General features: G+C 38.2%; 1 protein-coding gene across 9 annotated transcripts in view; it reads right to left on the bottom strand.

The window, feature by feature from the left end:
- TTN (titin) overlaps positions 1 to 21,734 on the bottom strand; it is a 299,036-nt gene that overhangs the window by 52,444 nt on the left and 224,858 nt on the right. For all 9 annotated transcript variants that reach the window (XM_088135751.1, XM_088135752.1, XM_088135753.1 and 6 more), the window contains 32 exons: positions 20,919 to 21,348; positions 20,261 to 20,569; positions 19,776 to 19,924; positions 19,657 to 19,686; positions 19,370 to 19,499; positions 18,979 to 19,278; positions 18,567 to 18,884; positions 17,531 to 17,827; positions 17,131 to 17,430; positions 16,048 to 16,362; positions 15,772 to 15,920; positions 14,742 to 14,892; positions 13,836 to 14,117; positions 13,427 to 13,729; positions 13,036 to 13,338; positions 12,646 to 12,927; positions 11,710 to 12,009; positions 11,290 to 11,592; positions 10,880 to 11,188; positions 10,523 to 10,804; positions 9,929 to 10,228; positions 8,913 to 9,206; positions 5,845 to 8,805; positions 5,432 to 5,752; positions 5,053 to 5,337; positions 4,636 to 4,935; positions 3,289 to 3,591; positions 1,865 to 2,140; positions 1,459 to 1,758; positions 1,060 to 1,362; positions 401 to 700; positions 7 to 294 (listed from right to left, as the gene is read on the bottom strand). In XM_088135751.1, the coding sequence (XP_087991877.1) occupies positions 7 to 294; positions 401 to 700; positions 1,060 to 1,362; positions 1,459 to 1,758; positions 1,865 to 2,140; positions 3,289 to 3,591; positions 4,636 to 4,935; positions 5,053 to 5,337; positions 5,432 to 5,752; positions 5,845 to 8,805; positions 8,913 to 9,206; positions 9,929 to 10,228; positions 10,523 to 10,804; positions 10,880 to 11,188; positions 11,290 to 11,592; positions 11,710 to 12,009; positions 12,646 to 12,927; positions 13,036 to 13,338; positions 13,427 to 13,729; positions 13,836 to 14,117; positions 14,742 to 14,892; positions 15,772 to 15,920; positions 16,048 to 16,362; positions 17,131 to 17,430; positions 17,531 to 17,827; positions 18,567 to 18,884; positions 18,979 to 19,278; positions 19,370 to 19,499; positions 19,657 to 19,686; positions 19,776 to 19,924; positions 20,261 to 20,569; positions 20,919 to 21,348 (11,473 nt within the window). The remainder of the gene's footprint in view (positions 1 to 6; positions 295 to 400; positions 701 to 1,059; positions 1,363 to 1,458; positions 1,759 to 1,864; positions 2,141 to 3,288; positions 3,592 to 4,635; positions 4,936 to 5,052; positions 5,338 to 5,431; positions 5,753 to 5,844; positions 8,806 to 8,912; positions 9,207 to 9,928; positions 10,229 to 10,522; positions 10,805 to 10,879; positions 11,189 to 11,289; positions 11,593 to 11,709; positions 12,010 to 12,645; positions 12,928 to 13,035; positions 13,339 to 13,426; positions 13,730 to 13,835; positions 14,118 to 14,741; positions 14,893 to 15,771; positions 15,921 to 16,047; positions 16,363 to 17,130; positions 17,431 to 17,530; positions 17,828 to 18,566; positions 18,885 to 18,978; positions 19,279 to 19,369; positions 19,500 to 19,656; positions 19,687 to 19,775; positions 19,925 to 20,260; positions 20,570 to 20,918; positions 21,349 to 21,734) is intronic.

Genomic DNA, 21,734 nt, shown 5'->3' with positions numbered 1-21,734 from the left:
ACTTACCTAATACTTTAAGCTTTATAGTTGCTGACTTGGAACCACTTGCATTCTCAGCAGTAATACTATAGTCTCCTGTCTGCCTTCTAACGACGCCAAAGAGGTCCACAGTAGACAAGTTTCTCTTGGTGGTGATCTTAATTCCTTCTGCTGGTTTTAGAACCTCCCCTTCTTTCTTCCAAGTAACAGTTGGCATAGGTTTACCATATACATTTGCTTCCAGGCAAACATTGGTTCCAGCCTTTACTACAAGTAAGGATTTCATACCTACACCAAGCTCTATCTTTGGTGGTACTGAAAAGTAAAAAATAAATAAATAATAAATAAACGAAAGAATGGTGAAGACCACTTTGTGAGAAGGATGAAGCTCAGCTTTAATATTAGTTAAAATATTCCTTACCATTTTCTGCACGAACAGTTATTGGATCTGAAGGTTCAGAGGGCCCGCTAATGTTTATTGCTGTTTTTGCTATTGCTCTGAATTGGTACTGAGCATTTTCCTCCAAATCAGTTGCGGTGTACTCTTCTTGAGGGATCTGATGGGGAGTAGAATTGCACCGGACCCATTTAACACCTGGCAGCTTACAGGCTTCAACATAGTATCCAATTATCTTGCTACCACCATCATGTTTTGGTCTTGCCCAGACAAGAGACACAGCACTCTTTGTCACATCAATAACTTCAGGTTTACCAGGAGGATCTAAAAAAACAAGTGAGATCATGTTTAGCCCCTGTGTAACTGCAATTCTTAAAAAAGATACAGAATGCACCTTCTTTGAGAAGTATTAAAATGCCATGTAGACTGAGCAAACGTTGCATATTTTAATGAGTTTTATAAAATCTAGAGAACAAAGAAGAAACAAACTGTGGGCATGATCCAGCAAACATAAAATCTGAGTGGAACATATATAAGTACATCCTTAACTCTCCTTCTGAAACCAATGAGGCTTTGAAGTGTGGAATATTTATATCTGATATTACTGAATTTGTGGAACAGGCCTTAGTATCAATACTAACAACTTCTATTGGTCTACTATATATGCAAAACGTTTTACTTACCAATTGGCATTCTTGCAGTTACAAAATCTGTTGGTTTGCTAGGCTTGCTCGCCCCTGCTTTGTTCAGAGCATAGATTCTAAATGTGTATTCCAGCCCTTCAATCAGGTTTGTGCATGGGTACTCAGTGGATCGCACAGGGGTATCGTTGGCCTTGACCCACAGCAGACTGTTCCTTTCTTTACGCTCAATGAGATATCCAGTTATTGGACTGCCTCCATCACTGTCTGGCTTGTCCCAGGCCACAAAAATGCAATCCTTGTTTACTTTGGTAACACGTGCATTTTTGGGTTCGCTGGGGACATCTGCAGTAAAACAGAAGAGATGTTTTTAAAAATAACGCTAGCAGGGTTCAACAAATATCCTAATAAGGAGAGCAGCATAGTCCGAGTCAGACATACCAAATGGAAACTTTGCAACCATCTTATCAGACTGAAGCGGCTCAGAAATGCCAAATCGGTTCTCAGCACGAACACGGAACATGTATTCTTGCCCAGGGGTCAGTTTTCCAAGTCTGCAATTTGTTTTTGTAACAGAAGCTATTGCTGTGATCCAGTCACCTCGGCTGACATCACACTTTTCAACCACGTAGTTAGTGATGTTACTACCACCATCTTCAAGAGGGATATGCCAGGACAAACTACAGGCATCAGCATCTATATCAGAAATTTCAAACGGTGGCTGAGGCGGGCCAGGGATATCTATAGGAAGATATAAAAATATAGATGCAAGTTAATACAGATTTTGATGAACACATAAAAGATAAATATGTAAGGGCTCAAGCTTGGAGAAGAAAATCAAGCATACCCATGACAACGACTCTGATTTTCTGAGTAGCTACTCCAGAGCTGTTTTCTGCTGTTAGACTGTAGTAATCACTGTCTTTCCTAGTTACATCCTTAATAATGAGAACTGAAGTGCCCTCTGCTTTATGCACTGCCAGGCGACTAGAAGTAAGCACATCTTCGTCTGCTTTCATCCATTTACAGGTCGGGTGAGGTTTCCCATAAACATGTGCTTCAATTCTGAGTTTCTGCCCAGCTTTTATAGCGATATGATCTGGCATCAGAATTTTAGGTGGCACTGCAATTAAAATTCAACAAAGGAAAACTCACATTTGAGGCAAATAAAATGAATGAAGTGAACAACTCAGTCACTTTGTATTTCACATTTATAATTCTACAAAATCTTCAACTGATGTCATATTACTATATCAATCATAAAAGCAAAGTGTTTAATTTTTTAAAAACCAAATCTCAGGCTTCTGCTAGTTTTCATGATCTAGACGTCATGAGTGACTCATGTTGGGGGGGGGGGCGGGGTCCGGAAGGGGAAAAGCAGGCTTCAACTCAACCTTAGCAAAATAAAGTGACTTTGGGTTTTAGGGCCTCCTGGATCTGGTGATTTTCCATCTTTAGTTCTGCACAGGGTTGTACTACCCTAGACAGAACCAATGCACAATCTGGGATTCTTCTGGACTCATGGCTCCTATTCAAAGATAAGGTGGCAGTCATACCAAATTGCACCCTTTCCTGGATCAAGAGGCACTGCACACAGTCACTTATGTATTGGTCACCTCCTGAATAGATTACCGCAATGTGCTGTATGTGGGGATGCCCTTGAAGAACATCTGGAAGTCTCAGTTGGTCCAAAATGCAGCGGCACATGCAAACCTCATTATGCTGCTCCTATACCTTTGCTCTGTGAGCTACACTGGCTCCCAGTTTGTTTCTGGGTGCAGTTCAAGGTGCTGATTATTACTTATAAAGCCCTGCATGGCATGAGACTAGGGTAACTGAAGGAACACCATACTCCTATCATCTCTACCTTTCTCATTAGGTCAGGCAAGAGGGCTATGCTCCAGGTCTCATCAATCAGAGACTGTCATCTAGCAGGACCCAGGAAGTGTGCCTTTTCTGTACCTGCATTTGCCCTCTGGAATACCATGTCACCTGTGATTAGGTTGGCCCCAATCCTGCTTACTTTTTGGAAAGCCTTGAAGATCTGGCTATTTTCCTAGCCATGTGGGTCAGGAGAATAATTGAGCCCACAGTACTTGTGCAGGGTTTCTTTGTCAGCCCCTTTTTGTTTTTAGTTGATCATGGTAAGTATTTTTATACTGTATTTTTAAACTTTTATTAGCCACCCAGAGTTGCATTAGTGAGATGGGCTGTCATATAAATTGATTTAAATAAAGACATAAATAAAAAATAATGATCATAATTACTTACTGAGTTGTTCTTTGATTTCAAACATGCCTTCTGTTTCTCTTGGTAAACTTACTCCAACAGCATTTCTAGCAGCCACTCTAAATTTATATTTCTTTTTTTCCTTTAGGCCAGCAACAACAATATTCAGATCTTTTACAACAGAGTACTGTGTCCAGTGATCAGCAGCTTGCCCTTCTTGTTGATATGAAATAATGTACCCATCAATTTTGGCACCACCGTCACGCAGTGGTGGCAGCCAGCCTAACGTGGCACTGTTCTTGGTAATTTCAGTCACTTCAAGTTTCCTTGGAGGATCAGGTTCGCCTTAAGAATAAAACAGGGAAGAATAAAAAGTAAAATATAAAAATTCTAACCAGCAGTTGCTTGAATCAAATTATTCCTAAGATCATGGCAACTTCCTATGGTTAATTATTATGTTCTTTAAATCCCATTAACAATTTAATCAGGTTAGATGTTCTACTGAATAAATAAATTACAAGATAGTGATTCTGAAACTCCATAGTACCACTATTCTGGTTTATTTGGTCTCTGAAAACCCTTTTTTTAATCTACCATGTAGCTATTCTGTGGTAACATAGTGCATTGAAAACTTCTAAACTGAAAGGTTTTAATTTGTCAACAAATGGTATGCATGACCAGAGAACCCAGACTGAATAGTTGATGACAATTTAAAACTATAGTTACACCTACAACACACCCCAACAGATGTGGGAGTAAGTCCTATTAATATCAGTGCAATTTTTGCACATACCTTGCCTACAGTTTCATCTTATATGTGTTACTCAGCTACATACATTTACCAAATAAATAAATAAGTCACACAGACATGAACCTGGACTTAGTTCCCGGTACATGGGCATACAAATACAGGTTGATAATTCAAGACCTAATAACACACAGCTAAATAGCTAAAATGACTCCAAGTGATAAAAAGGTCTAATCTGTGGCATAAGACATATGATGACTACACACAGGCATACATACTACATACAGGTAAGCCAGCCTGCCACATTTGGGTTCTTTTGTTAATTCTACTAAGCTGGAGTCCTGGACTTCTGGATTTCTACTCTAAATTCTTATCTTGGTGGCACCATTGTATTGGATATGCTTTATGTACGTAATCCAGTATTTCCTTAATTCTTTTAATGCATGAAATTCATCATGATGGTTCTAATAATGGCAGCAAATGTATGGCATAATAATATAGATTTCTAAAGCTTCTTAATGTCTGCTTTCAATTGACATACTATTTATATTTGGTGCACAAATACTTATCATTTCTTATTACCTAAAGAAATGTCGGTATTGCAATTTGTTGGGTAGAGAGCTACATTAATAAATACTTACTTAATGGATCGGTTGCCATGATTGGCTTTGGTGTATCTGTTGGAACTCCTGGACCATATTCATTGACTGCGGTTACTCTGAAGAAGTATTCAGTACCAGGCACAAGATTAGCAACTTTGAAACTAGTCTTCTTTACATCTGAAATAACAGTCCCCCAGCTTTTCCTATCAGCCTCACGCTTTTCCAGAATGTAATGTGTGACAGGACTACCACCATCATTCTCAGGTGGTGTCCATGAAAGCTGACATGTCATTTTAGTGACATCAGAGACCCTGAAGTCTGCAACAGGTCCAGGAGTATCTATGAAGAAAACAAAGGGTACAGGCACAGCATTAAACCAATATTCAAAACAAGAGAGCAGATTTTTACAGAGGAAATTGATAAAAGGTAGTTGATAAAAGTATCCCTGATACTTACCAAGAACACGGACATTGATAAACACAGCTTTTTCTCCAGCAGGGTTAACAAGAGTCAAAGAGTATTTGCCCGAGTCATCCCGAGTTGAATTGGGAATGACACAGAAGGCCATTGTGTCAACCAGGTCAACCTGGCCCTTTCTGATCACATTATCAATTCCCACTCTCCTCCAGGTGACTTTAGGTGCTGGTCGTCCTCTAATAATAGCAAAGAGTCTTATGGGGCATCCAGCTCTGACTATCAGTAATTTTCTCATGCTAGCATCCAGTTCTATCTCAGGAGGCTCTGAAAAGTAAGAGGAAAAGAGTGCAGTCTGTGAAAGTACACAGCAAGGCAGAAAATCAGTAACAATAATTTAATGGTTGACTGGCAAAATTACCAAGTATTTCTTTGGGAGAAACAGCTTCCTTCAAATCAGCTGGAGGTCCAATGCCAACCTGATTTTGGGCAGAAACACGGAACTCATATAGTTCTTTCTCATCCAGACTTGTCACTGTAAATTCTGTATGAATGACTTGTGCTGCGACATTGCATCTTTTCCATCCTTCTTCAGGACCAGCTTTTTCAGCTTTTGGCCTCATTTCTATCACATATCCAATAATTGGAGCACCACCATCATAGAGTGGCTTTCCCCAGCCAAGAGTAACAGAGGTCTTTGTGCTATCAACAACCTTAAGATTAATGGGAGGACCAGGTGGTTCTGTAAAATACATCAAAGTATAGGAATAAGCATTCCAGTGACTCAAAGAGAGAATTAAAATGTTAATACAGTGATACATGGAAGATCATTACCTATTGGGTCTCTTGCTATTGCTGGCTTTGATGGGAAACTTGGTTCACCAATTCCAATTTCATTTTCTGCCTTCACACGGAATTGGTATTCATATCCTGGAATAAGATCTGTAACTTTCTTGCGTCTTTCTGGAATTGCAGTTTTGGTAACAGGAACCCATTTTAGTGACCTCTTCTCCTTCTTTTCTAATATATACCCTGTAATTGATTTTCCACCATCATATTCTGGTGGATTCCAAACTACAGTCATCTCCTCTTTGCTGACTTTTGTGATCTCTGGAGGATCAGGACGACCAGGTCTATCATACTTTGCTTTGGCTATAATTGGCTTAGTCTCTGTTGGTGGACCTGTGCCCATTTTGTTTTCTGCACGAACCCTGAAAATATATTCATTCCCTTCTATGAGAGGTGTTACTTGTACAGAGTTCATTAACACCGAGGAGGAATATGTGGTCCAAACCATACGCTTGCTTTCACATTTCTCCACGATGTAGTTCTGTATTTCACAACCACCATCATCTTCGGGTGGGTCCCAGCTGAGTCTACATCTATCACTTGAAATATCAGAGACTTTCAAATTTCTTACTGGTCCTGGTTTGTCCAAAACATTTACAGTAGCATATGCTACAAAGCTACCAACTGGATTAGTAGCTGTGATAACGTATTTACCGCCATCAGTACGTTTCGATTTTGCAAGAAGCAATTTAGATGAATGTGAAGTTGTTTCAATTTTGGCCCTTGGAGACTTGGATAAATCTTCAGCATCCTTTGTCCAAGATACTTCTGGTTGTGGCTTGCCTTTAAGTCCTGCTTCAATTTTAATTGGTTCACCAGCTTTCACAGTGAGTACTCCACTCAGTCTCAGTTCAAGTACTGGCTTTTGCACGTCTTCTTTAACAACAACTTCACTTGTTTTTACCCAATCACTTTCTCCTGCTTCATTCTTAGTCTGAACTCTGAACTGATAAATTTTATTTTCAACGCATTTGTCAACCATATACTGTGTTTCCTTTATGCTGCCTTTGTGTACCCTTTCCCATTCATCCGAATCCTTTGGTTTTCGCTCAACGTGGTAAGATAAATTGGGGCTACCACCATCATAGTCTGGCCTTCTCCATTTCAGATGCACAAATGTTTTTCCTGTTTCTGCAATATGAAGATTTTCAGGCTCACCCGGCCTATCAATTGGATTAATGGCAAGGATTGGAGTCTTGGTCTCAACAACTGGGCCTGGACCTACTTTATTTTCTGCACAAACACGGAAGAAATACTCATGATTTTCTATGAGATGTGCTTTTACCAACCGCTTAGTAAGATCAGAAGAGACTATTGACCAGCCTTTCTGACTTGGTTGACGATATTCTACTATATAATTTGTAATTTCAGAGCCACCATTATCTTCTGGATTCTCAAAAGATACCATACAGGAATCCTTAGTGATATAGCTTACTTTCAGGTTCTGGCAAGGTCCAGGCCTGTCAAGTACATTAACAATGGCTGATGCTTGGGCATGTCCACTGCTGTTTTTAGCTGAAATAACGTATTTGCCATGGTCTGCTCTTGTAGCTGATTTAATTTGCAGCTCTATGTGTGGAAATTCCTGAATTATGTTAATGCGCTTATCTTTCATCAGTATTCTGCCTTCTTTCGACCATGTTATATCAGGCTCTGGTCTACCTTTCACTTTGCCAAGAATCTTTATTGTTTGGCCTACTCTAACAGTAATTACATCACGGCAGGTCACATCCAGTTCTAGTTCTGGAGGAGACAGAATGTCTTTGGCAAGAACTGTTTCAGGCACTTCTCTAGGTTCTCCCTCTCCAGCAATATTTGCAGCTTTGATACGGAATCTGTATTCATTTCCCTCAATTAGCCCAGGTACTGTAAAGGCACACTGTCTAATAAGTTCATCTTTATTAATTCTATTCCATTGAGTAGTTCCGCTTTTCTGGCATTCTATGACATATCCCAGTATAGGGCTACCACCATCTTTGAGTGGTTTTGTCCATACCAATTCAGCTGTTTCTCTGGTCTTATCTTTGAGCTTTGGATTAATTGGAGGCCCAGGAGGTGAGATAGGACGTGATGCTTTTATTGGGTCTGAAACTGGAGATGGTTTGCTTAGGCCAACACTATTTTCTGCAAAAACACGGAATTCATATGTGTTGCCCTCATAAAGGCCGGTAGCTCTGAACTTCAGATCGAGTACTGGTGATTTGTTTACTCGTATCCATTTGCCAGAGATTTCACGGCGTTCAAGAATATATCCAGTTATTGGACTTCCCCCATCAGACTTTGGTATAGTCCAATTTACTGTTGCAGCATTTTCAGTAATATCATGAACTGTTGGTTTACCAGGAGGAGATGGTGGCTCAAACATGGACTTAGCAACTGCTGGTTGAGAATCAAGAGGTGGACCAATGCCTATCTTATTCTCTGCACGAACGCGGAAGATATATTCAGTACCCTTCTGCAGGCGTGGAATTTTAAGTCTAGTTTGACTAAGTGATGAACAGACTACTCCCCAGGTTTCTTTCTTTGACTCTTGCTTTTCAACAATATAATTGGTTATAGGACTACCACCGTCATCTTTAGGAGGACGCCAAGCAATAACCATGTAATCTGGAGCTACTTCCACAATATCAATTGGGCCAGTAGGAGGACCAGGAACATCCAAAACTGTTAAATGAACAGCTACAGTTTTGCTTCCAGCTAGATTGGATACTGTGAGTAAATATTCTCCAGTATCTTTTCTTGTACAACTTTTAATAGTAAGAACTGTTGAGTAGTTGTCAGTATCAATCTTATAATTGCCTTCTGATTTGATTTCAGTATTATCAGTAACCCATTTGGCAGTGGGAACAGGTACTCCTCTCATGATTGCAGGGAATCTTACAGTGCTGCCAGCTTTAACAACAAGCCCTTCTATTAATTTCACATCTAGCTCAACAGATGGTGGTACTGAAATAAAAAAAATAAAATAAACGTGACCATATGGTTCATACTGGTAATTAAAATAAGCAGTAGTTACTAATATGATATATGATATCCATAAATCTAGAAATTACCTATTTTTTCTTGGCATTCAATAGGTACAGTTGTGTCTGGGAGACCAAGACCCACAATATTTTGGGCTTTCACACGGAATTTGTAAATCTTTCCTTGTTGTAAGCCTGTAACAACACATTCTGGCACAGGGACTGTTTTGAATTTTGTCCAGTCCTCTGTACCTTCTTCTTGGTATTCCACTAAAAATCCAGTTACTTCAGCACCACCATCACGATCAGGGTAATTCCAAACAAGAGAGACTTCTGTCTTGTCCACATCTACATGATGCAAGTTCTTTGGTGGCCCAGGTGGATCTTATAACACAAGAAGACAGTAAAATCATATTTCTAGTTTTAAACACATAAAAACATGCATTTAACATGTGTTAAACATGAAAAATGGTAGCTGCATCTGTAAAGGTATATATTCCAAATCATGGGAGGTAAAAGTTCCATTATATTCTATATTGGTCAGACCCCATTTCAAGTGGCCTGTCCAGTTCAGGGCATCACACTTTAAGAAAGAGTCAGAGAAACTGGAATAGATGAAAAGAAGAGGGACAGAGATGACCATGGAGTAAAAATAAGCTTTATGAGGAGAAACTAAGAGAACTGGGCATGTTTATCTTTAAGAAAAGATGACTGAGGGGAACTGTGATTTTCAAACACCTAAAGGAGAGTGACGCAGAAGAAGGTCAAGTCCTGTTCTCTGTCATACCAGTGTGCAGGACATAGACTGAGGCTCTTAAATTGCAGGAAGCCATAGTTCGGCTGAATGTTTGGAAAAACCTCTGATGGTAACGATGCTTGACATGGAGCCAGTTATCTAGGGATGTTGTGAGCTCTCTTTTACTGAATGTGTTCAAGCAGAGTATGGATAGCCATGTGCTTTCATCTGGATTCCTGCAAGTGGGTTAGACTCAATGAATCCAGCTACTCTATAGGTCTGTACCAATATGAAGATGCAAATTACATAGTTTAATATTATAGCATAACCAGCATTTTGTATGTACAAAAAATAACTGAAATATGCTTACAAAGTGGATCTAAAGCCTTAATAGGCTTGTGAGTTTCAACAAAAGGCCCTCGTCCATACTGATTCTCAGCAGCAACACGGAAGAGATACTGAGTGCCTTCCATAAGGTATTTAGCCAACAGACTGAGTTTCTTAGAAGAGGAGGATATTGGTAACCACTGAGCAGCAGCAACATCCTTCCTTTCCACAACATAGTTGGTAATGACAGAGCCACCATTGTCCTCAGGCTCCTTCCAAGTCAGGTAACAAGAATCTTTTCTAACTTCACTCACTTGAAGATCCCTAGGAGGCCCAGGCTTATCTGGAAAAAATATTAATAAGGAAACATTTATTGAAATTAGTTTGATATATTTAATAATCCATACTGTTACGTTACACAGATATTACATCATTTGTGCTTTTTTGCTGGAACAGAACTCCCTTAAATAAAAAAGGCCACCTAGACCAGCAGATATAGGTGAATTCTCCTGTGAACTTTTCATCCCTAGAATGGAACAGGCCAATGTTCTTTTCTATTTCACTACTTGCTCATGCTGCTCATCTCTGATGTATTTTATTTCCCGTTAACAGTTGAAAATTATATTAGCACAATTACCTAGCACAACAACTTTTACTGAAACAGTCTTTGATCCAAGAGGATTCTCCACAGTAAGGGAGTAAATTCCTCCATCTTCATGGGCAGCATTACGAATTTCCAGCTTACTACCAACTTTTGTAATTTCAATATCTGCTTTTGTAGAAACATCCTTATCTTCTTTCTTCCAGGTCACTTTTGGGAATGGAATTCCTTTAATTAGAGCACTGAGTCTCAGTGTAGTTCCAGCTTTAATATGTTGTTCCCGTGCCATATTAGCATCCAAGATTAACTCTGGAGGCTCTGAAAAAAGATTTCATGTTCAGAAAGCATCCATGTCAGTTTTTTAAAATGAATAAAATTTAATATTCTGCTTACCAAGTCTGTCCTTGACTTCCACTGGATCACGAACATAGGCTGGCTCTGATTCACCTGCTGCATTAACTGCCATGACTCTGAATTTATATTTAGTGCCTTCAGTGAGGCCAGTTACACTATATTTTGTATCAGGGCAGGAATCTGCAGTATAATTGGCTTTCTTCCATTCCTCATCTCCAACCTTTTGGTACTCAACAAGATAGCCTATAATCTTCCCTCCTCCATCATGACGTGGTGGTTGCCAGGACAAATCAACTGAATTTTTAGTTTTATCCACTGCTTCTGGATTAATTGGAGGACTTGGCTTAACTGTTAAAAAAGAAAACAAACAGCAATTATGAAAAGAGAAAGTATTGGTTTGAAAATACTGACTCAAAGAAGAGCAGATAAGAAAGTGTTTTATAACATACCAATTGGATCTTTAGCAAAGATTGGTTTTGATGGGGGGCTTGGGTCACCAATACCAATTTCATTTTCTGCTGAAACCCGGAATTCATATTCACAGCCTTCAAGAAGATCAGTTACCCTAAATTGGGTATCTGGATAAATAGGTGCTTGAGTGACTTTTGCCCATCGAGTAGACATTGTTTCCTTCTTTTCAAGTATGTAATTGGTTATTGGTTTTCCTCCATCATGTGGTTTGTTCCAGGTAACTAATGCAGAATTTTTGGTGACATCCTTAATAATTGGCTGCTCTGGTGCATCAGGAACATCTGGAAAAAAACATATTACATTTTAAACCCATTTATAGAACAATAGGAATATGAAATATGAGAAATAGGAATGTGGCAGGTAAGTAATTAAAATAGATTAGAAAATAGGCAACGTACTAAAACGATCCTTGGCCTTCATTTCATCAGATAGCAGTGGATCGCTTATGCCATACAGATTCTCAGCATAAATTCGGACCACATATTCTCTTCCTTCCAATAATTTCGGGACTTTGCATGTTGTTTTGACACTTGCTGATGTGACCGGCATCCAGAGATCTCTGTGGGCATCTTTCTTCTCAATAATATAATTTGTAATTGGACTGCCACCATCATCCAAGGGAGGTTTCCAGGAAATAATAAAGTGGTCCTTATGTACTTCATCAAAAATGACAGGGCCCACTGGAGGCGAAGGACGGTCTGTTGAAAAGCACATAAACACACATTCAAACATTTCAAATAAAAATGACAAATTTGACAACACCTAAAGAAAGAAAATCAGGGCTAATTGGCTGATTCCCAACATGTGCTATAATTGATAAAGCTAAACATATTGTCAGTTTGTTTTCTGTTAGCAATGAAATGTGTAATTCTTTTCTCTCTCCCAACTTACTAAACCTGACTTATTTTTAATGGGGTAACGTTATGTATACATCAGCTGTATTTTACTATTTTAGGGAAAGCAGCTTCAATCACTTGGGAATTAGAGCTGTGCAACCTCATGGTTCAAGCAGACAGAGTGTTTGGAAACAGTAAACATTGCATTGCTTAAGGGTACTTGCTTGCAGAGTCTTAGAAGGCAGCAATTCCAAAAGGTGCACCAAAAAGTAACTACCAAAGAGGCATGAACAAGAAGTTAATTTCTAAAATGTAAGTGCTTTCTGAACTCTAAATTCTAGATATAAAGCTTACTTCGGAATCAGTTTTCTCCTGCTCATTTGGGAATCTTCTTGCTCACTCTGCCAAGTGGTGCATTTCTACTCCAAAGGCCAGATGGCCCCATTGCAAAACAGATCTTCCATGCAAATACTTGGTCCTAGAAGAGGACTTACTTACCAACAACAGTAACTTGACAGATTCCTTTTCTTGATCCTGAACTGTTTTCTACAACAACAGAATATTTGCCTGAATCTTCACGGACAGATTTCAATACTCCCAAGCAAATTGTAGCTGGAGTAGTCTGGATCTTAGTTCGTTTGTCTTCTTTCACTGTAATGTCGTCTTTGAACCAAGTAACCGTTGGTGCCGGCTTGCCTGAATAACGGCCAGTTAGACTGAATGCTTCTCCTACACGGACTGTGAGTTTTTCTCTGATATCAAGCTCAAGTTGTGGAGGAGCTAAAAATATTGTTTAAGAAAAAGAAAAGAAAAATCAGCATTTTTTTGAAAAATATCACAAATCATCCAGTGCATGCTAGTGGGCTGGTTTCCAGAGATCAAACCTACCGACTTCATCCTTGCATGTGATGGGTTTTGTACAAAATGAAGGTTTGCCTTGTCCTACAATATTGCAAGCGCTCACACGATATTCATAAGTGTCGCCTTCCTTCAAACCTTCCACGGTGTATTTCCGATCAAGCATTTTCTCTTTTGTAACTCTAGTGAATTTATCCTTTCCAATGAGTCGGCTTTCCAAAACATACATAGTTATATCAGAGCCACCATTATACTTTGGTGGGTTCCAAGTCAGTGTAACAGAATCCTTAGTTACTGCTTTTACTTCAAGATCCTCAGGCCTCTCTGGCACACCTAGAAATAAACATATGCAGCATATTAAGCACATATTCCTAAGAGCATTTTTGTTGCAATCTCTCCTGATAAAAGTAAAGATACATACTGATTGGATCTCTGATTATAAGCTCTTTTTTCGTCTCTACAAAGGGGCCCATGCCAATGATATTCTCTGGTGCAATGCGGAAGAAGTATGCTTTGCCCTCAATCAGTCCCTGCACAGTTGCATTTTGTCTGGTGACAGTATAGGACACTGGTGTCCAAGCTCTGCGATCTGCTTCACGCTTTTCAATGACGTAGTTGGTAATAGCTGAACCTCCATCATCTTCTGGAGAAAACCATGTAAGTTTGCAAGAGTCATTGGTTAAGTTTTCCGTAAGGAATGGAACTCCAACTGGGCCAGGTACATCTGTTAAGGAAAATAAAAGAAAAATGTATTCAGGATGAACATTTACCACCAAAAGCTGAGATCCTCAAAAATAGTGAGATACAGATATTCAGCTTTCACAGCTTACCTAGTACATCAACAATAATAGCCTTCTTTCTTTCTCCACCTGCATTTTTAGCAAGGAGAGTATAGATACCCTGGTGACTTCTCTTGCAGTTCTTTATGACCATGGAAGAACTGATAGCAGTTTCCTCAATTTTAGCTTCTTCTGGCAGAGGTCTTTCATCCATACTCCAAGTAACTGTTGGAGGTGGCTTTCCTGAGACATAAGCTATAATGCGGATTACCCCACCAGCATGAACAACAATTCTGTCTTTCACGTGGGCATCCAACTGAAGATCAGGGGGCACTGCAGAAACAAACAATGCATCTTGTACATACCATACCTTTCCAGAAGGAAAACGGAGTAAATAGGAAAAAAAGTATAAGCAAATACAAAAATCCTATACAATGCCTAATTTCTTTACCTTTTCAACAAATAAAACTAATTCTGAAGATTCTGTCTATGATAAATACGTGCATATGACACATTTGTATATGTGTGCAGGTATGTATATATCTGTGTGTGGGCGTGCGTGTGTGCATGTGTTATCACAAGAAGTAATTACTCTAAAAAGGAGCATGGCCAAAACAAAAGGCCCTTAATTGGAACTGGGTACAGGGGAAGAGCCAGCTATGGTGGGGAGGGAAGGACAGAAAAAGGTGGGGGGAATAAAACTGAGTGACAATTATGGCATGAAGTAATTAAGTACAAAAAGAAAGAAAAAGTTAAAAGTTAAATTCATCAGGAAAACAGGCCCTCCCAAGCAATGGATGATTTTCACCCTAATCTTCCAAGGCATCCACCTTTTTCAGCAATGATGTCTGCAGCCATTGTACCTCCCTCCATTCACTCAGCTACTTCCCAATTCATAAGTAAACTCTGGGTGGATGGGACTTCCTAAAAGAGAGAGTATTTTATACTAAGAAATACCTATTCTGTCCTTCATTTCAATAACTTCAGTAACTTCTCCAGGCTCTCCAATACCAGCAGCATTAATTGCTCTGACTCTGAATCTGTAGAAGCCTCCTTCTTTTAATCCTGCCAGAACAAACTTGGTTCCTCTTATTTCTTTATCCTTTGCCTGAAAATTAAATATAATGTAGAGTCAACTAACACATTTCCTGTAGGACAGAACAACTAAAATAGTCATAACAGAAAGAAATATGGGTGGGTTCTAATATTGGCATGCACATTTCTTATATAGCGATTGACTGTGAAGTTATGAATTGGAAAAAAATAATAAAAGATGAATAAAAGATGAAAGGACCATCTTTATCTCCAAGACACAGTAATCTACCAAATCAGTAAAATACGTGGGTAACTTTTCTAAATTAAATTCTGAGACAAATTGTACACAGACATAGTTTCTCCACATGTGTCACTAATCCATATTCTAATAAAAGCTAAGTACATATGTTTTATTGCACCTCAAGCATGCTCTGTTATTTTTTTGAATGCAGTCTTATTCTAGACATTGAGATGATTTGTATGTGAAATGGCATTTATAAAAGTGATGCTAGTCATAGCTAGTCATTCTAAAATTAGAGACTTATTTTTCGAACTCCTAGCACTTTCTCAGACAATTGGTTTGCTTAATATTTTGGTACAGAAGCATCCTGTAATGCAGCTGATGTAACATCAACGGTATGTCTATGTACAGGCAGAATTGTCTTCCCCTCTTCTATTGCTTCTTGGCCTTTTTCAGTTCAGCTGGCATTGTTGGACACAAATGCCTTTTGCCCTTCCTCTTTTATTTCTTCCTTACTCTTGCTCCTTAGGTTATCCATGTTTCTCTAAAAGCTACCTGAAGAAAACCAAAGCAATGATCCTGCTGCTCTGAGGCCAGACTGATGAAGCAAGACACCTTGAAGGATGGAGCTCAGCGCTCATCGTCACTTCCGATTAACAAGCCCTGTCATAGTGTGTCAGAAATAAATTTTCATGGTACCTCATTACCTACCTTTTCCCACTCTTCCTTCCCTTCCTCTTTGAATTCAACAAGGTAACCAGTAACTTTAGAGCCACCATCTTTTAATGGTGGAGACCACTCAAGATCAACTGATGATTTTGTCCAGTCAGTGACCTTTGGAATTGGAGGGCCAGGTGGAGCTGAAAAACATCAGACCATTTTGACATGAGAATATTTATTTATAATAAACAACTACTGCTCACTGTTTGGTAATCCCTTTCCTTCCCTCTTTTCACATGAAATAAAAAAACAATTGAAGCCATTTACCAATTGGGTCCCTTGCAGTGGCTGGATCAGAAGGCATACTTGGTGGACCAACACCAGCAGCATTAATAGCATATACACGGAACTGATAATCTGAACCTTCAATGAGGCCATTTACTTTGTAAGAAACGCCAAGCGTCATAGGCTTAATAGGATCACGGTTAACTCTTGTCCATCTCTTGCCAGTGGTTTCTTTGCGTTCCAGCCAGTAACCTGTCACAGGGGAGCCTCCATCATATTCTGGCTCCTCCCAGTTGACAGTCATTGAGTCATGTGTGATGCTGCTTACTGTTGGCTTGTCACAAATTCCAGGAACAGCTAGGAAAAAAGATACATAGATTGTAAAATAAAGTGCTAGTGCTCATTTTTGCATGATACTCTGCAGTTTTTTCTTAGAGCTGCCTTTTTAGAATTTCACTGCAACTTTAACTTGCAACACAGAGCTGTCCTTTTTTGTAGACGTTCTAGCCTACTGTAGCTGAGAAATAAGAAGGACTGGGATATCTAGCTCCAGCTCACCTCTCTCAAACTCTCCTGCTTCCTAAAACATCAGCAACCTATCAGCAATTGGGGGAGCACATTTTTTAATTTGGTCTCTCAAAGCCACAGAGGTCATAATGATGACAGAATATAATTATTGCACTCTCTGCCCAGCACCATCATTTCGCATGTGATGGTCCAGCAGATTCCAAGAGCAGTATGGCTGATACCTAGTGTTGGAATAAATAGGATTTTCTTTGTCCCAGCACTGTGCACAATGATGCGTAGTAACGTATTTGGACTCTAATTCAGAGAATTTAATGTGTTCTTTTAATGATAAAGCTAGAGAAAGAGGATATCCAGAATGGAATACTTACAATAAACACAATTCAAATTTGAGAGATGATATAAAATTAAAATGCATTTTCAGAAAATACAACAGTTATGCATAGAAAAATATTTATGAAGACTTTTAATAATTATTATAAATACATTTACTATACAGAGTTCAAAATAATTCTCGTTTGTAACTGTCACAGTGGTTAATCTGATTCCTCTTCAGTTCTATTTTCTATATAAATCTATCTGAAACAATTCTGTACTTACTGAAAAGATTCCTTGCTGTTTCAGGTTCACTATCAAGAGGCTCCCCGATGCCATATTTATTCTGTGCCATTATGCGGAAGATATATTGATGGCCTTCAACCAGCTTGGGAACTGTGAAAATGCATTCCTTAGGCTCATTGGTAACATTGATCCATGTCCTTCTGTTTGCTTCCCTTTTCTGAATAACATAGTTTGTTATCTTAGAGCCACCATCATCTTTTGGAGGTAGCCAAGACAATGTCATCTGATCAGCTGTAATAGATTCAAATTTAATGGGTCCTTCTGGTGGTCCAGGGCGACCTGAAAAATATATTTGATAAAATATTAAGTAAAGCAAATCATAACATGATATAATAAACAGCAAATTAGATTGTCAAAACTAAAAGTTATTCATATTTACCTAGAACATTTAGTCTCATCTCCTTTGAATCTGTTCCAAACTTATTGACAGCAGTTATGGTGTACAAGCCTGTATCCTTTCTGCGAGACTGTTGTATCACCAACGTGCAAGAGTCTTCACCCACAATTTTATTGACATGTTGATCATACACCACTGGTAGTTTGTCATCTGGTTTCTTTGGAGGAGCTTTAGCCCAAGACAATGTAGGGAAAGGCACACCCTTCACTTTAGCTACAATGTTAATATCTGTTCCTTCTTCTACCTCCATAAACTCTTTGAGTTCAACAGATGGAGGACCTACAAACAAAACCAAGCAAAAATTATTCTATCAATGCAAAGGATATGGAGGTAAACATGTTTTCACCTCTATACTGTGCAAAACTTCTGAATGCTTCTCAGTACTTTACTTCCTAAAAAGTAGCAAAATGTCATTATATTATGTGTAAATATACTTTGCTTACAAACGGGCAGTAATAGTCACTGGCATAGTTTTCTTTTATATACTTTGTTACACCTATAATTCACACCCTCAGTCACTGGAACTATTAGAACAATTAAAACAATTTTGGGGGGGGGCATGTGTGTGGGGTATTTTAGGCTTTAGTCTGTAGATTCCCTGCCATCCCCTTTTATGGTCTATATACATTTTTGTATCATAGTTTTATAGTCACCCCATTAATATTTAGTTTTGAAATATCTGTAGATTTTAGTGATTTTGTGACTTATATTCTGTGTTAGCCATTCATACTATGGATGCTTAGTCATTTTTAGCATTATATATACCTTTGTATAATACCATACTAATTGCATAGATTTATATAGCACTGCATTCATAGTTGATTTTGTAATCCTAATTATATTTCTAATCTTAATGGTATTGGTATTATGTCTTTATATTTGTGCTAGCACCTTAAATTTTAGTTATTCTTACAGTATGTAGATTAGACCATTGGCACAATGGGATGGCTTTAATTTTAGCATTGGATGTAAATTTTGTTGATCAGTGGACAAAAGAAATGATGATGATGATACTTACATGTCTGATCTTTGACAACAATAGGTCCAACTGTAGCTGATGGTCTGCTAGGACCTGCTTCATTTACTGCTTTCACTCTGAATTCATATTCATCACCTTCATTAAGGTCCTCAACTGTAAACTTTGTTTCTTCCACGTCACGTTTATTGCACTGGCGCCAGGCTTCCTTGCCTTCACCTGTACGATCCCAGCGCAGGCACTCAATATTGTAATGTGTCACAGGAGCACCACCATCATTCTTTGGAGGTTTCCATGTCAGGTCGGCAGAGTTCTTGGTTACAAGACCAATCTTAAGTTTGATTGGTGGATCAGGAGGTTCTTTAAAAACAAACAAACAAGCAGAACAGAGTAAGCACTGCTAAACATTATACTATCCTAATAAAAGCAACTTTTTCAATTTGATTTAACTCACGGATTGGATCTCTTGCTGTGGTTCTTTGAACTGTATCTGCTGGTGGACCGACACCAAAGCGGTTTTCTGCACGTACACGGAAGAAATACTGTTGTCCAGCTATGAGATCAGGAATAATTAATGATGTTCCGGGACAGTTTGCACTAACTTTTGTCCAGGCTTTCCCTTCAACAGTTCTCTTCTCTATAATATAATTTCTGATTCTGTCTCCACCATCGTTATCTGGCATTTTCCATGAAAGTTTACAGTTGCATCTTGTTACATCACTTACTTTCAGGTCTTTTGGTGGCCCAGGAACATCTATCAATGTGAAAATACCATGGAATTATTTAGCTTTATTTAAATCACAGTACTAGAGAATTAGTGCAAAATTAGGATTCAATAAACTTACCAAGAACATTCACTCTCACATTTACAGTTTTCTGTCCTGCTTTATTTCTTGCTGTAATACTATATTTTCCAGAATGACCTCTGTTACACTCAGGAATAGTAATTACTGAACTGGTATCAGTTGATTCCACCTAGACAGGTAAAATTAAAATGAACTCACTTACAAATTATTTAAAAATTAAAGAGATTAACTCTACCAATAGTGAATATAGTGATATATAAATTTAAATTATTTAAATTGAAATACGAAGTTAAATATATGGAATTCAAATATAAGTTATTTCTTACTGTAGCATCTTCTGGTATATTATGTCCATCCTTTAAATAAAAGAGAAAACAGTAAATCTAAAGATATCTAAATAAATGTAGTTGGAATTTTGAAACAGTGTTATTTGTTTCTTACTGACCTTTACTGTCTTCTTTGCATCTCCTTCAAATTCCCAAGATACTTTGGGAACTGGGCGTCCTTTAATAATTGCTGGGATTCTGATTGTTGTGCCAGTACGACAAGAAAGCAAATCTTTTGCTTTAACATCAATAAATATTTCTGGCTCTTCTACAAGATATAAATCACATAATTGAAATTAATCTACTTATAATAACCTGAGTTATGTATTTTTCTCATGAAAACATACATGTGTAAAAGAGCTAGCTCTCTCATTTTAACCAAGGGTCCCTGGCTGTTTATAAAAATATAAAATATAATACATTAGCAACAGATAGACCTCATTGGAGAAGGGAATTCCAGAAATTCTAGACACCATTCATCACTCCTTAGAAAGCAGTAATATGTTGGGCAACAATTCTGGAAACTTAGTTTACACATTATTTGATCTTTGTTACCCTTTCACTTTACTTCACGTTGTAACAGAAAATATTCCAGAATTCTTACCTAGAATTTCCTTGCATGGTACTTCTGAAGTAGCAAGACTTGGCTCTGATTCCCCTGCAGCATTTACAGCCTTTACTCTAAATCTGTATTTTCTTAGCTCTTTCAGGTTGGGAACAACACATTCACAGGTAGGGAACAGCTTATCTGGCTCATTCACATTCTTCCAATCCAAACTACCTTCTTCTTGCATTTCAACAATATAACCTTTAATAGGACTGCCACCATCTTTTTGTGGAGGTTTCCATGCAAGAGATATGGTTGACTTAGTTCTGTCTTTGACATCTGGGCATGATGGTGCACCAGGAGGAACTATTGAGCAAATGTAAAATATTCTGAATTATGATTATGTCCTTATTGTTTTAGCTAAAAAAAATCCATATATATTTTACTTAACTGAAGTAAAAAAAAACAAACACTAAAGATATAGGCTATATATTTTTCTAATAAAAAAAAATTAAAGCAATTTGCTATAGTTTATGAAGGTATGTTCTTATGACAATGAAAGTAAAGTCACAGTATATTACCACTCAGATTTCATGTGCTGAAATCATAGGATCGTTATTAGATAGATTCAGGACAAATGGAACAAAATGGCAGAGGATGTCTTTTGAAGTCATATAACGCTCAACGCTCTTCTTCTACTACATGGTATACTCACAGATTGGATCTGCAGCTTCAACAAGATCTGATGGTTCACTGGGAGGACCAACTCCAGCAATGTTAATAGCCATCGCCCTGAACTGATATTTTACACCTTCAATCAAACGCAACACATTGAATTCCAGTCCTTTCACTGAGGGTTTTGTTACTGGTGCTCTGTTGACACGAGACCAATAGACACCTCCTTCTTCTTTCTTCTCTAGCCAATAGCCAGTAATCGGTGCTCCTCCATTGTCTAAAGGAGGTGTCCATGTTACCAGCATGGTTGACCTAGTATGATCTATGACTTTTGGTTTTCCAGGTGGCCCAGGTAGCCCATAAGGATCCTTGATGACCACTTTCTCTGAAAGACATTCATCACTTATTCCATACCGGTTTACAGCCCTAACTCTAAATTGATAGTGACCATCAGTTGTCAATTTATAGACCTGAAAGGTAAAACAAAAAACACAAAACATTATGTGCCATTAATTGGAAAATTAAACATTCCTGTTATTTCCACAAATTGCAAGACGGCATATCAAAAGTCATTAGACACAGATAAATGTGTCACTCCAGTTACAATTTTGTTTAACAATATTCAGAATGGTTAAAAAATTCAGTAGTTTACTAAAAAAAATTCACTGGGTATGCTTTATATCAGTAGTTTGCAAGAATGTTGTCATGTTAAAGTCAAGTGCTGCATATTATTCTTTATAATTAACAGTTCTAACATATGATAGCTCATTCCCAGCTGACCTTACATTAAAAATCTCTTAGCCATGGCCATGTATTTAATCAAAATAGAGTTTGCAATTGTTTTAACTCCTGTTTT

The sequence above is a fragment of the Python bivittatus genome, unplaced genomic scaffold, assembly GCF_059951505.1.
Source record: "Python bivittatus isolate LINGU-HERP-01145 unplaced genomic scaffold, Pbiv_v1 ctg000200_np1212, whole genome shotgun sequence".
NCBI classification, from domain to species: domain Eukaryota; kingdom Metazoa; phylum Chordata; class Lepidosauria; order Squamata; family Pythonidae; genus Python; species Python bivittatus.
The sequence above is the reverse complement of the archived record's forward strand: the minus strand, read 5'-3'. Positions and strand labels throughout refer to the sequence as shown.